The following is a 15,756-nucleotide window of genomic DNA, read 5'->3' as shown; positions in this document are numbered from 1 at the left end:
ACATATTTTGCAGGAAGCACATATATTATTGGATACTGCCGAAACATTAATATGTTTGTTTTATGTGAACATATTATATGTTTTTTCAGCCCAAAAATATTATATGTTTGGAAGAATTTTCCCCAAAGAAGATTGTTCTCATTCCCTCACATAATTTTCACTTCCACGAAATTTTTTAGTTCTTGGCACCTTTTTCTGTAATACAAATAATGTTGAAGAAATGATTCAATTTTATGATTTTTTTTAAATTTTACCTTTCGTCTGGACGGAGAATCGAACCGAGGACCATACATTTTGTAAGCCAACACTCTATCCACTGGGCTACGTAGCTGTTATAGTCACCAGTAGACAATTATCGTTATAAGTTACATTTATATAGTATAGTTTGCAGCGCCCACGAGCCCATGAAAACATAACATTATTTAACAGAAACATACATTTGTTGGCCACGTGGATCTGTGGTTAGCATGTCTGCCTTGCATGAAACATTATTTGTATTACCGAAAAAGGTGACAAGAACTAAAAAAATTCGTGGAAGTGAAAATTGTGCGAGGGAATGAGCACAATCTTCTTTGGGGAAAATTCTTCCAAGCATATATAGCCCAATTCTGAATATTCCCTAGGGAATGTGTTCCCTGGGAATTCATTTTCCCCGGGAATAAAATCCTCCTATTCTAAACAGTAGGGGAAGGGAATAACAAGGGAGAAATAATTCAGAGTATTCGAAGTCAGCTGTTTTACTTCAACTGTTTTATTTGAATAAATTTTTAATATTAAAATTTTGAATTGAAATTGTATTAAATTGATGTAAAAGTTGAGTTAAACGCGAAAAACGTCAAAAATGTTTAGTGCCGTGTTTATGGTAGTAGCTGAGGAGAGACGTATCAACGTAACAAGTTCTAAAGGAGAAAGCTACGCGATGCCATTAACCCACTTGAGTTGCCTGAAACGTTGTAACTACATACTTGTACATGAAGAGGTTGTTACTTAGTTCATGGGATTTATAGGGTTAAAGCGGAGCCCGATTTGATTCGGACTCACTTGGACCATTCACTCCATTGTGATACAATATTAAAGGTAAATAATCCAGCCTTCAAATACCTGTTGGATGTATTAGCAACCCACATTCCACCTCAACGGAAGTCTTTTGGATTATCTCCATTAGTAAGATTAGGTGCTACGCTTCTTTGTCGAAGGTGGCTACCAAAAAGGGCGTAGGAAAAGATCGAGACATATCCCAGAGTAGTCTGAACTAAGTTCATAAAGAAGTCATAAATATATTTAAAGAACACCTATGCCCGAATTGGATATATTTCATCAAAATGGAAGAAGAAAACCAGTAAATTTCTTCAGCTTTTTACGCCACGCGGGACACATGTTCGCATTATTGCTCCTTTAAGAAACAAGTACCAACATTAAAACAGGAAGGGATATTATATTTTAAATCTAAAACCTTTATTTTCTATATAAAAGAATTTTTAAAATATGTACACATCTGTGACCATGAGATGAGCATTCGGTAGTTGGATGCATCGCATCATCAATTTTAATTTAAGGTTTTTGACCGGTTACAACTCCCTTGATTTTTTTTGGGGGAATTATTCCCAAAAAATTTCATCGTTTTTCCCTTTTTATTGTCATTTGTAATACCAATTTTTCCCCAAGGGAAAAAATTCCCATTTTGGAAGTTTGTTTAGAATAAGGAAAAGGGAATAAAGAAAAATTCCCCAGGGAGATTTTGTTAGAATAGGGGAACAGGGAAGAGGGAAAAAATTCCCAGGGAGTTGTTATTGAGAATTGGGCTAATAATATTTTTGGGCTCAAAATGCTTCCACACATATAATTTGTTCACATACACTGGTAGAAAAAGGTTTCGTACTATTAACGAACGGGCTACGTTGATTATTTTTCGTTAATATTACGAAAGTTTTCGTTATAAGAACGAAAGTGATCGTTAATACAACGAAATCAATCGTTAAAAGACAATTTTGTTTTTTTTTTTTTGGTTTTTCGTTATATTAATGAAACACGTTAATATAACGAATATTAACTTTGTAATTTTTTCAAGAATTAGAATAAAAATGTTTTCCAAGATGAAATTGTTATAATCATTTGCACATAGAGAGTAACTTTTGGAAACTTTTAGCCCTTAAAATAGTCGGTTTATATACTCCGAAACTGGAATTGAAAATTTCATTTATAAAACGAAAGCGATCGTTAATATAATGAAATGGATCGTTAAAATAAATTGTTATATTTCATCATATTAATGAAATATGTTCATTAATAATACGAATGGGAGTTTGAGTATTTCTGCCTCTCCATACTCTCTCTAATACGTCTGTAGCGTCTATGTAATTTGTACATACACATCTAAGCATGGCAATAAGCACATGTTTGCGTGTGCGTCTTGGAAAAACAAACGGTAAAAAGTTCAACAGAAAACTTGTCTGATGGGCAAACCTTAACAACATTTACGTTCTTTTCGCTGAAGAGTGCTCAGGCTCATTACAGTTTCGTTGTGAATAATAAACATAGATGGTGGGTGAGTTAAATTGGTGTTTTTTGTATATTCGCAAGAAATTTAGTTTACATTTTTAATCTTTAGTGAAAATGGCCCGGGGAAGTTAACTTTCAGATGAAGAAGGCGGGACAATTACCGTAATGAACCTTGGTTGCAAAAAATTGGATAAATTGGACACGGCCATATATGGCCATTTATCCAAAAAATGATAATCAATACGGTCTTAGAAATAAGAGGCTTTTTTGTCTTGAAAGTTACAATATATGATTATTAATTTACTTAATTTATCAATGAATATTATTTCCTACTGTATATAAATCACATTTCAAAGATCTTAATAATACACTACAATGACTACACTCAAATGCAATAATTGGTTGGGTTTCATTAATATATGTTAGGTTATATATAGTTATGTGGCAGCCCGATATATCAGGCTCACTTAGACTATTCAGTCCATTGTGATACCACATTGGTGAACTTCTCTCTTATCACTGAGTGCTGCCCGATTCCATGTTAAGCTCAATGACAAGGGACCTCCTTTTTATAGCCGAGTCCGAACGGCGTTCCACATTGCAGTGAAACCACTTAGAGAAGCTTTGAAACCCTCAGAAATGTCACCACCGCTGAAAAACTTTTTGGAGTTCGGTCGAAGCAGGAATCGAACCCACGACCTTGTGTATGCAAGGCGGGCATGCTAACCATTGCACCATGGTGGCTCCCATTTCATTAATATAACGTTTCTGTTCATTTATATAACGTTCGCCTTTCATTCATACAATGAAAAAACTGGGTTCATACAATGAATGATTTTCATTCATACAACGAATAATATTCGTAATTATTCGTTAATACTATGAAATGTATTCCATAAAGGGTTTCGTAAATCTAACGTAAAATTACGTTGTTATAACGAAATGCTACGTTGGCGGACTTTTAATGAAGATTTTCGTTAATTCAAAGTAGAAATTCATCGTATTAACGAAACTTCTTCTACCAGTGTAAAACAAATATATTAATGTTTCGGCAGTATCCAATAATATATGTGCTTCCTGCAAAATATGTTTGGAACATATGTTAGAGAAGCGATTTTTTTGAGGGTGTATTATGTCGAATATTGAAATTTCATGATATTTTTTTTTATATACGGGATGTTCATAGTTTCAGCATAAAACAGCACTACTACAAAATTGCTGTTGTAATTTAGTTACAGAAAACAACTGTACTTTTATTAAAACAAATTATTTATTTATTACTTAATTTATTATAATTACAAATTATAATAAATTTATATAATTCTATTTTCTTTCATCGATTTGTCTTTTCAGCACTACAACCAACTGCTTATGAAAAAAGAGACTTCGATTAAAAATACAACAATCACCGAGGCGGAAGATGAATAATTTCCTATATCTTGATATTTAGACAAAACAAAAACAAAAGACAACTCTCTAAATTATTCTCAATTTTCTTATCTATTATATATGAAGATTTCATAAATATCAAAAAAAAAAAAAAAAAACAGTAACAACACAAACTCAGATATTATAAATTAACTTTAAATATGGATTAATACAATAATCTATACTCGCAGCAAAACGTCCTCATTGTTAACAGAAAGTGACTTAAGTCCATAAATACACAAATGAGCACACTTGATATTTCACCATTTCCATTATCATGTTTTAACATGACTATTAATTATTATTTATTAAACAAAAAAAATCATTTATATATATATATTTTTTTTAAACCTTGATCATTATATATTTTGAAGAGAAAAAAAAAACTGAAATCACTTTCTGTTCTTCCATTTGCCTCCTTTATGAAAATTATGATTTTAGACGAATTTACTATGTGCTATTAATAGAGCAATTGAGATTTCACTTCGATTTGAAGAAACAAAATACCATACTCAAGAAAACGAATTGTTTTACGATACTCTTTCCTTATGGTTTTTTAGTTTATAAATATTTTATTATTTCCTTTTAATTATTAATTGCTGTTAAAATCAAATTATTTTATTATACATTTAGATTGATATTAAACTATTTATATAATTAAAAAAAAAAAATATTTACATGATTGCCTTTTTCTATTAGAAATACTTATGTACTATAATTTATAGAAAACCCCCAATTTGTAAAAAATACCCCATACATACATTGAATTGTTGATTGTTTAAAAAAAAAAGGAATATTTAAAATACAAAAATATAGCTTTATTTTCATGACAAAAAAAAACTGAAGAAGACGAAGTTGAAAACGAAAAGTTAACTAATTTTTGGCATCATGATAAACGCAATGCACATTTTCGAATTTTTTAGCACAAAGAGAAAAAAGAACATGTAAAAAACCAAATTTATTTTAATCATTTATTGTTTTTATATAGTCAATATGATGAGAATTATATACATGTTTGTAAAACTGCATACACAATAGAATCTAAAACTACTAAATCATCATCCGAACATCAATACACACACACACACATACTACTGATATTTAATATTATTATAATATACAAATACATAACCACTAATAAAATAAACATTAAATATTACATAGAAATAGAAAGAAAAAGACAGACTATCAGAAATAAAATCATATTGGAACTAAAATAAAATTATTCAAAAGAAAATTTGTATTTTTATTACTTTCTATGAAGTCGCAAAGGTTTGTATTGGGCTTTAAAATGTATGTGGGAAAATTCATCACCCCTTCTGGGTCTCACCGCACTGTACACCACACAACACGTTTCTCAAAAAGTTAGTTGTTCTGACTCACACGTGAGAACACTTTTTCGGGCTCCTAATCGAAAAATTTAACAGGATGGCTGATAAGTCCCCGGTCTGACACATAGATGGCGTCGCTAGTATTAAATGCATATAATTTTTATATAGTACCAACTTTCAAATGATTCGTGTCAAAATTTGACGTCTGTAAGTCAATTAGTTTGTGAGATAGAACGTCTTTTGTGAAGCAACTTTTGTTATTGTGAAAAAAATGGAAAAAAAGGAATTTCGTGTTTTGATAAAATACTGTTTTCTGAAGGGAAAAATACGGTGGAAGCAAAAACTTGGCTTGATAATGAGTTTCCGCACTCTGCCCCAGGGAAATCAACAATGAGCACGGAGGACGGTGAACGCAGTGGACGCCCGAAAGAGGTGGTTACCGATGAAAACATCAAAAAAATCCACAAAATGATTTTGAATGACCGTAAAATGAAGTTGATCGAGCCTTAAAGATATCAAAGGAACGTGTTGGTCATATCATTCATCAATATTTGGATATGCGGAAGCTCTGTGCAAAATGGGTGCCGCGCGAGCTCACATTTGACCAAAAACAACAACGTGTTGATGATTCTGAGCGGTGTTTGCAGCTGTTAACTCGTAATACACCCGAGTTTTTCCGTCGATATGTGGCAATGGATGAAACATGGCTCCATCACTACACTCCTGAGTCCAATCGACAGTCGGATGAGTGGACAGCGACCGGTGAACCGTCTCCGAAGCGTGGAAAGACTCAAAAGTCCGCGGGCAAAGTAATGGCCTCTGTTTTTTGGGATATGGAATATGGAATAATTTTTATCGATTATCTTGAGAAGGGAAAACCCATCAACAGTGACTATTATATGCTATTATATACTATTATATTATTGGAGCGTTTGAAGGTCGAAATAGCGGCAAAACGGCCCCATGTGAAGACGAAACAAGTGTTGTTCCACCAAGACAACGCACCGTGCCACAAGTCATTGAGAACGATGTCAAAAATTCATGAATTGGGCTTTGAATTGCTTCCCCACCCACCGTATTCTCCAGATCTGGCCCCCAGCGACTTTTTCTTATTCTCAGACCTCAAAAGGATGCTCGCAAGGAAAAAATTTGGCTGCAATGAAAAGGTGATCGCCGAAACTGAGACCTATTTTGAGGCAAAACCGAAGGAGTAATACCAAAATGGTATCAAACAAGTAAAGAAAGTCTAAAGTCGTGCGGGGCCGACTTTATTATACCCTGCACCACTTTGTAGATCTAATTTTTCGATACCATATCATATCCGTCAAATGTGTTGGGGGCTGTATATAAAGGTTTGTCCCAAATACGTACATTTCAATATCACTCGATCTGAACAGAATTTGATAGACTTCTACAAAATCTATAGACTCAAAATTTAAGTCGGCTAATGCACTAGGGTGGAACACAATGTTCGTAAACAAATATGGGAAACATTTAAATCTGAAGCTATTTTAAGGAAACTTCGCAAAAGTATATTTATGATTTATAGCTCGATATATATGTATTAGAAGTTTAGGAAAATTAGAGTAATTTTTACAACTTTTCGACAAAGCAGTGCCGATTTTACAAGGAAAATGTTGGTATTTTGACAATTTTTGTCGAAATCAGAAAAACATTCATGGGAGCTATATCTAAATCTGAATCGATTTCAAGCAAATTTGGCACGCTACAATGCTAATTCTACTCCCTGTGTAAAATTTCAACTAAATCGGAGCAAAAAATTGGCATCTGGGGTTAAATGAGTGTAAATCGGGCGAAAGCTATATATGGGAGCTATATCTAAATCTGAACCGATTTGGCTGATATTTTGCAAGTTTTTCGAGACTCATAAAATATTCGGATGTTCGGAGGAAGATCAGTTGATATACACGCCAATTATTACCAGATCGGTGAAAAATATATATGGCAGCTATATCTAAATCTGAAGATCCCAAAATCAATAGGGATCGTCTTTGAGCCGAAGCAGGACCCTATACCAAATTTTAGGACAATCGGACTAAAACTGCGAGCTGTACTTTGCACACAAAAATACACCAACAGACAGACAGACATACAGACAGACGGACATCGCTAAATCGACTCAGAATTCCTAAGCCGATCCGTATACTAAAAGGTTGGTCTATGATTACTCCTTCTTGGCGTTACATACAAATGCATAAACTTATTATACCCTGTACCACAGTAGTGGTGAAGGGTATAAAAATTGGAAGGTCGTTATAATCGTTGTATCGCTCTTGAAGAGAACTATGTTGAATAATAAAAACGGATTTTTACAAAAAAAATGTGTTTTTCTTTGTTAGACCGGGGACTTATCAGCCAACCTGTTAAACAACCGGTTTATTCTGCAAATGCGTCGTTTTGGGACAGAAACTATAAACTTAATCTATTTCCCAGATAAAATTACAGTATACTGTGGAGTAAAATGTAAAAACAACGCCTACACCCAGAGGAGGAATGTGATCACCTCAAACATGTTATAAGAGCAAAATGTTATTTTTGGGTGGTGACAATGTAACATGGTGGTCGCAACATGTTATTTTCTCGGAAATTATGTATCTGATTTCGGCAAGCAGGCTATGTTTGACGAGAAAACAACATTTTTGCGACAAACATGTTACATGGTCACCATACAAAAATAACATTTTGCTCTTGAAACATGTTTGAGGTGATCATATTCCTTTTCTGCGTGTAGACACATACACTAGTCAGAAGAATTTTTTGTTAAAATTTTAGATGTTTTTTAAATCGTATTTCGTGCCAAGTCCAAGTAATATTTCTCAACAAAATGTCCCAAATATATAAAGTTCCAGAATCTTTTGTTTATGTGCGTTACAATTCTTCTAACTTGGCCTACGATAACTGTAAACTTGGACCACATGGAAAACATATTCGTGAACATTTTTATACCCTCCACCTTTAACTTTGTCATTCCGTTTGTAACACATCGAAATATTGCTCTAAGACCCCACAAAGTATATATATTCTGGGTCGTGGTGAAATTCTGAGTCGATCTGAGCATGTCCGTCCGTCCGTCTGTTGAAATCACGCTAACTTCCGAACTAAACAAGCTATCGACTTGAAACTTGGCACAAGTAGTTGTTATTGATGTAGGTCGGATGGTATTGCAAATGGGCCATATCGGTCCACTTTTACGTATAGCCCCCATATAAACGGACCCCCAAATTTGGCTTGCGAGGCCTCTAAGAGAAGCAAATTTCATCCGATCCGGCAGAAATTTGGTACATGGTGTCAGCATATGATCTCTAACAATCATGCAAAAATTGGTCGACATCGGTTCTTAATTATATATAGCCCTCATATAAACCGATCCCCCGATTTGGCTTGCGGAGCCTCTAAGAGAAGCAAATTTCATCCGATCCGACTGAAATTTGGTACATGGTGCAAGTAAATGGTCTCTAACAACCATGCAAAAATTGGTCCACATCGGTCCATAATTATATATAGCCCCCATATAAACCGATCCCCCGATTTGTCTTGTGGAGACTCTAAGAGAAGCAATTTCATCCGATCCGACTGAAATTTGGTACATGGTGTTAGTATATGGTCTCTAATAACTATGCAAAAATTGGGCCACATCGGTCCATAATTATACATAGCCCCCATATAAACCGATCACCAGATTTGACCTCCGGAGCCTCTTGGAGACCAAAATTCATCTGATTCAGTAGAAATTTGGCACGTGGTGTTAGTATATGGTCTCAAATATCCATGCAAAAATTGGTCGAAATCGGTCCATAATTATATATAGCCCCTATATAAACCGATCCCCAGATTTGACCTCCGGAGCCCCTTGGAAGAGCAAATTTCATCCGATTCGGTAGAAATTTGGTACGTGATGTTAGTATATGGTATCCAACAACCATGCAGGAATTGGTTCATATCAGTCCATAATTATATATAGCCCCCATATAAACCGATCCCCAGATTTGTCCTCCGGTGCCTTTTGGAGAAGCAAAATTCATCCGATCTGGTTGAAATTTGGTACGTGGTGGTAGTATATGATTTTTAACAACCATGCCAAAAGTGGTCCATATCAGTCCATAATCATATATAGCCCCCATATAAACCGATCCCGAGATTTGGTTTTGGAGCCTCTTGGAGGAGCAAATTTCATCCGAGTGAGTTGAAATTTGGTACATTGTGCTAGTATATGGCCGTTAACAACCATGCCTAACTAGGTCCATATCGGTCTATAATTATATATAGCCCTCAGATAAATCGATCCCCAATCACACAAAAATTGGTCCATATCAAGTGCATAATTCTATATAGCCCCCATATAAGCGACCCCCGTATTTCAATTCTAGCTCTCTACGTACCGTGCAAAAAGTCCATATCGATTCGTAATTATTTGTAGTCTTAACTATACATAACTTTTTTGTCTAATATATACCACTTATGGACTAACTAACTCACAATTTAGAAAACGATGTTAAGAAGTTTTAAGATACCACAACCCAAGTAATTCGATTGTGAATGACAGTCTTTCGTAGAAGTTTCTAGGCAATCCATGGTGGAGGGTACATAAGATTCGGCCTGGCCGAACTTACGGCCGTATATACTTGTTTAGGTCTGTGATAGTGTAGAGTTGTCCAGGACACCTCTTAAGTGTGACACGTTAAGTGTAATGTCTGTGAAAATAACATGGTTGGTACATTTTAACTGTCAAAAAATTACATTTTGTTCTAGGAGCTGATCATATTCCTTCTCTGTGTGCATGTATTGCTTTCGTGAGGTATCACACTTGAGAAGTGTTAAGGACAACACTTTACACCGTCACACACCTGAGAAATGCACCCGAAAATTGTTTCCACGTATGCCCAGTTTATCGTATACAAATTTAAGTATTTTTAACACAAATAAATATGCAAACTTTATTGAGCAAAGTCACTTATAACATTTAAAAAGTTGAATGTCCTAATATTATTATTTTTTTTTTTTTTGCGAAACAAAAATGAAAAGAAACCCGTCGTCAAAATAAGAGAATGACACGGCGATTACTCTTTAAGAGTGATTTAAACGACAACAGTCATGATTGATGTAGGTCGGATGGTATTGCGAATGGGCCATATATGGGACAGTTTTTCGTATAACCGATCCCCAGATTTTACTTCTGGAGCCTCCTGGAAACCTATATTTCATCCGATCCAGCTAAAATATTGCACGTGATGTTAGTATATGTTCTCAAACAACTGTTACCACAACCCAAGAAATTCGATTATATATAACAGGGCCTTTTCCGGCTTTGTTACGCAGGCGTTGCTGATTAATGTGGGTACTATGTTCGGTTTTCGAGTTGAAAATCACTTTATTTTCGCGATTACTTTTCCTGAAATAATCCGAATTATAAATGAAAACAAACATATTCCTGTAAAGTCTTGCCGAAATCTGGTGGAACAAGTAACTGCTCATCAATTGAATTAATTTATCTGCTTAATATTGAACTAATTTAATGAAGTAACCGCGAAAATTTCAACGCGAAACATAGTATTGACCTTTAGATGTAGATGCAGATGTTTTTTGTTGCATATTTTGTTTGCAATTTAAGGGCGGTATTATGTTCGCTTTTCGCGTTGAAATTTCTGCGATTACTTTTAATTTATTAATTGAACAATTTTCAACTTTTTAATTGGAAATATTTTGATGATATTTTTTTCTGTGTACGCTTGATTGTTGCTTTTTGGAACATTTGACTCTTGCAGTGTTGCCGGACACATGACTCTTTTTGAATGTGTTGCGCATTGGCACATTGTCTGCTATTTTTTTACACCCATTACACAAAAGCAAAGAAGTTAAATTAAACAAGTATAGTGGGTTACTTGATAATATATAGAATTGTAGGGAGTTTGATGACAAATCTTCTCCCTAACGAGCCAGCTCCCGAAGACAAACTTTAAAGATTCTACCTATGAAGACCAGATAAGATTCTGGATTTATGAGAACCAATTTTGTTAGAGTTTTAGAGAAAATATAAACATATCGTGTATATGTTGGAATTACGCCTTGATTTCAATCTGTGGATTTTCCGCATTTATTTAAATATGATGAGTAAAATCTAGAACTTTGACTTTCAAAAGAACTCTAGATTTTCAATTTCAGTAAAATCGGATAGAAAATATGGTTTCTAGAAGCCCAAGAAGCAAAATAGGGAAATCAGTCTCTATGGGGGCTATATCAAAACATGGACCGATGAGCACCATTTTCGGCACACCTTTTTATGGTCCTCAAATACCTCTATATTTCCAATTGGATAAAAACTACGGTTTTTATAGGCCCAAGACTCCAAATCGGGAGGTTGGTTTATATGGGGGCTATATCAAAACATGGACCGATGCGGACCATTTTCGACACACCTATTTATGGTCCCAAAATACTTTTAGATTTTCAATTTCATATAAATCGGATAGAAAATACTGTTTCTAGACGCGTAAGAAGCAAAATCGGGAGATCGGTCTATATGGGGGCTATATCAAAATATGGACCGATACGAACGATTTTCGACACACCTGCTTATGGTCCTAAAATACCTCTAGATTTTCAATTTCAGACAAATCGGATAGAAAATACTGTTTCTAGACGCCTAAGAAGCAAAATCGGGAGATCGGTCTATATGGGGGCTATACTAAAACATGGACCGATACGGACCATTTTCGACACACCTCTTTATGGTCCCAAAATACCTCTAGATTTCCAATTTCAGGCAAATCTGATAAAAACTACGGTTTTTATAGGCCCAAGACCCCAAATCGGGAGGTCGGTTTATATGGGGACTATATCAAAACTTGGACCGATATAGCCCATCTTCGAACTTGACCTGCCTGCAAACAAAAAACTAATTTTTGCCAAATTTCGGGACGATAGCACCAATATTGAAGGCTGTAGCGTGATTACAACAGACAGACGGACAGACGGACATGCTTATATCGTCTTAGAATTTCTCCCTGATCAAGAATATATATAGTTTATATAGTCGGAAATTGATATTTCGATGTATTACAAACGGAATGACAAACTTATTATACCCCCGTCACCATTTTATGGTGGTGGGTATAAAAAGGAAATAATATATTAAGGCTAGGTCTTGTAATATAATTTTAAGCAGTCGTGTAATACAATTCACTTTTTATGTCCTAAAAGATGTGTGATTTTTATGAGCTATATGAAAATTAAAAAAAAAATCAGTAAAATGCATTGAATCCTTATTTGAATCGATAGTCCAATTTTGGCATACTCTCTCCTAATAATTTGCAAGCGTTGCTCGTTTGTAAGACGTTTTATGGTTTACTTACCGGATATGCTCTGGGTGTCACATGAAACTTTTCACGATTTTTTTTTTTAGTGGAATCTTTCTTACTTGCAAAAAGAAAGATTTGAAACCGAAGTAAATCCTTTATTATCAATCTTCCATATGTTTTCTATATATGCTTCATAAATATTGGGGGATAAAATAGTATGCCAACCCTCTAAAAACAAGATTAAAAAATATATCACAAATTCAGCAAAATTTCCCTTTCACTTGTTGCTAAAAATTGGGGGTTGTTTAAAAGCAGTTGATTTTATGTAATTTCGAAACGGCAGTTTTGCAAGATTTTGAGAAAGCGCATTGAAACTTTGGTAATTATGTTATTGTTTGCTAATTATCAACGACTTCTGTGTAAATACTGTTACGAATTTGATAATTATAGATATAAGTTTATTTAAATTAGTTTCCGTTAATTTAAAATTTAAAATTGTAACGATAAAATTTCGCTATCACTTGTTGGAATCATCTACTCATTTTCTAGTATTTTCCTGAATTTCTTTTATGTTCTTTTGTTTGCTTACCGAAATGTTAGTTCTTACTCTCTCATAGAATAACAACCCCTTTGCTTTGTTATTTTGCTTTCTCATTTCATCTCATTGTCTATTGTCATTGTTGTTGTAGTAATGCGAGCATATATCTATGTGAGTGTGTATGTGTTTGGCAGCCACCAGACGAATTACTTAATAGTCGTAGATCCTTCTAGCATTGTCTAAGAATGTTCTGGCGTTGCCAGAATATTGTAGTGCTACCAGAATGTTCTCGTATTGCCACACCGTCATATATAAAAGCGCTCGCATGCTGCTAACGGGTCAGTCTTAATTAAAGCGTCAAACGAATAACTTCAGTGTGAACGAATTGTAAAGTGTGAAGTCATAGTAAATAAATTGTAGATTGTCGTTATTTAAAAGAACTGTGTTTTAATTGTCGGGTAATTAAAAACGCCTAAATATAAAAACGTAACAATTGGTGTCGGAAGTGAAATAACGAAAAAAAAATCTACAATGAAGTTTAATGAGCTTCGTGTGGAAGACTTAAAAAAGGAATTGAGCAAACTGGAGCTGCCGACAACAGGCAATAAGGCCCAGCTTCAAAAGCGTCTACTGGAAGAGTTTGAACGGCGTAATATGGACATTGCCACGCATGAGTTTGATTATAAGGAGGACATTGATGAATCAATACTCGTCAATACAAGCAGTGTAGAAACTCCATCTGTGGCTTCGAGTGTTGTGGATTACACATCAATGCTCAATGTTTTGAGCAAAATGATGGAAACAAATTCTAGAAAAATGGAAGAAAAATTCGACGAAAATTCTAGAAAAATGGAAGAAAATTCTAGATTGCAGAAAGAAAATGCCCTACAAATGGAAGCAAGTTCAAGAAAATTGGAAGAAAAATTCGACGAAAATTCTAGAATTCTCAATGAAAAACTACAACAAATTTCTGAAGGCATGGAAAAACGTGTGGACCATATAGAAAATCAAATTGTGGAATTGGATAAGAAAGTTCTTTCTGTGGATGAGAAAATTATGGTTCATGATGAGAAGTTTCTGCACATCGAGAAAAAAATGTCAGAGCTGGAAATTAAAGGTGGTCCAGTGCGCGTCATTGAGGGCTCAAAAATCAAAACTCCTGTTTTCGATGGCTCAACGTCATTTGATGTCTTCAAATTCCAATTCGAAATGGTTGCTTCTAGAAATTTGTGGAATGACGATGATAAAGCAATTGAACTTCTATTGGCATTAAAGGGCAATGCTGCTGATGTGATACAAAGCATTCCCGCTGCTTCTAGAAATAACTATAATGAAGTAATAGCGGCGCTTCAACGCAAGTATGGTGGAGAGCACAAGCAAGACATCTTTAGAATGGAATTAAGAGGTAGAGTCCAGAAATCAAACGAGACTCTACAAGACTTTGCAACAGAAGTTGAGCGGTTGGTGCTACTGACATACCCAGGAGAGAGTCACCCACTTGTGGACCGCATCAAAATTGAGACCTTTGTGAATGGCATTCGAGACCCAGACATAAAATGTGCAACATATGCGTCACAAAAGGCTACATTCGCAGAAACAGTAACATTTGCACTTGCGCAAGAAACTGCGAGATTGCTGGCACGGCCTCAAATTCACAAAGTACGCAGAGTAGAGACCGAGTGTGAAGAATCGAAATCTATCATTGACTCGATGAAAGAGGCAATGAAGCAGGTAATGCAAGAATTGAAACAGGATGCAACTAAATCCCGAATCAAATGCTATAACTGTGATAAGACGGGACATCTAGCTCGAGAATGCAAAGCACGACGCAAACGGTCAAGATCCACATCACCATCTCCATTAAACAATAACCATAAGAAGGTGACCCCACAGTCAAGTGAGTCACCTTTAAACTAAATCGAGCTAGTTCAGCGGGGCAAGAGCTGGCTCCCACAGACGATGGCCCCACCATCTCCATAGCAATAGTTCAACAGAAAAATAACAATTTAACTATTGCGGGTGTTATTAATGGCGACAAGCGTACTTTGACGTTGGATACTGGTGCATCAAAGTCTATCATTAGATCTGATTTAGTAAAAGGAAAAGTTACACCACTGATTGGAGTCAAGCTACGCACGGCTACAGGGGAACCCGCAACCGTATATGGAAAGGTAGCCGTAAAATTAACTATTGCTAACAAATCCGTTACTTATGATTTCATTGTGGCCGATATAATAGACGAAGTTATAATTGGAGCGGATTTCATGATTGCTTTTGGTATCAATCTGGATATGAAGCGTCGTGTAATGACATGGTGCGATGCCGAAATAACGGTAAACGTGGGCTATAGTGAGAATACACCCGTCAGACGTTTGACAACGAGCCAGTCAGAGTCTATACCACCGAATGCCGAAGCAATTATATGGGTTCCTATGAATGGAGATTGTGAAGTCGGCCAATTGTGGGTTGTTGAACCAGCAGAAAACAAAAGCAACAACATCTTGATAGCAAATGCCCTGGTAACAACGAACGAAGAGAGACTAATACCAGTTCGTGTCTTGAACTTGTCTGACAATCACGAGCAAATTGTAAAATTTTCTGACATTGGCAAATGTACACCAGCCGAGGCAATAGTCAATTTGGA

At 35.3% G+C, this 15,756-nt stretch overlaps 1 protein-coding gene across 8 annotated transcripts in view; it reads left to right on the top strand.

The window, feature by feature from the left end:
* The window catches only part of LOC142240679 (snake venom 5'-nucleotidase), a 102,692-nt gene extending 97,528 nt beyond the window's left edge, over window positions 1–5,164 (top strand). For all 8 annotated transcript variants that reach the window (XM_075312385.1, XM_075312384.1, XM_075312382.1 and 5 more), the window contains one exon: window positions 3,853–5,164. In XM_075312385.1, the coding sequence (XP_075168500.1) occupies window positions 3,853–3,927 (75 nt within the window). In that variant the 3' untranslated portion in view covers window positions 3,928–5,164. The remainder of the gene's footprint in view (window positions 1–3,852) is intronic.
* The last annotated feature ends 10,592 nt before the right edge of the window (window positions 5,165–15,756 follow it).

This window comes from Haematobia irritans, chromosome 5 (genome assembly GCF_050003625.1).
Source record: "Haematobia irritans isolate KBUSLIRL chromosome 5, ASM5000362v1, whole genome shotgun sequence".
Taxonomy (NCBI): Eukaryota; Metazoa; Arthropoda; class Insecta; order Diptera; family Muscidae; genus Haematobia; species Haematobia irritans.
Note: the sequence above shows the minus strand (reverse complement) of the source record. Positions and strands in the feature narration are given on the sequence as shown.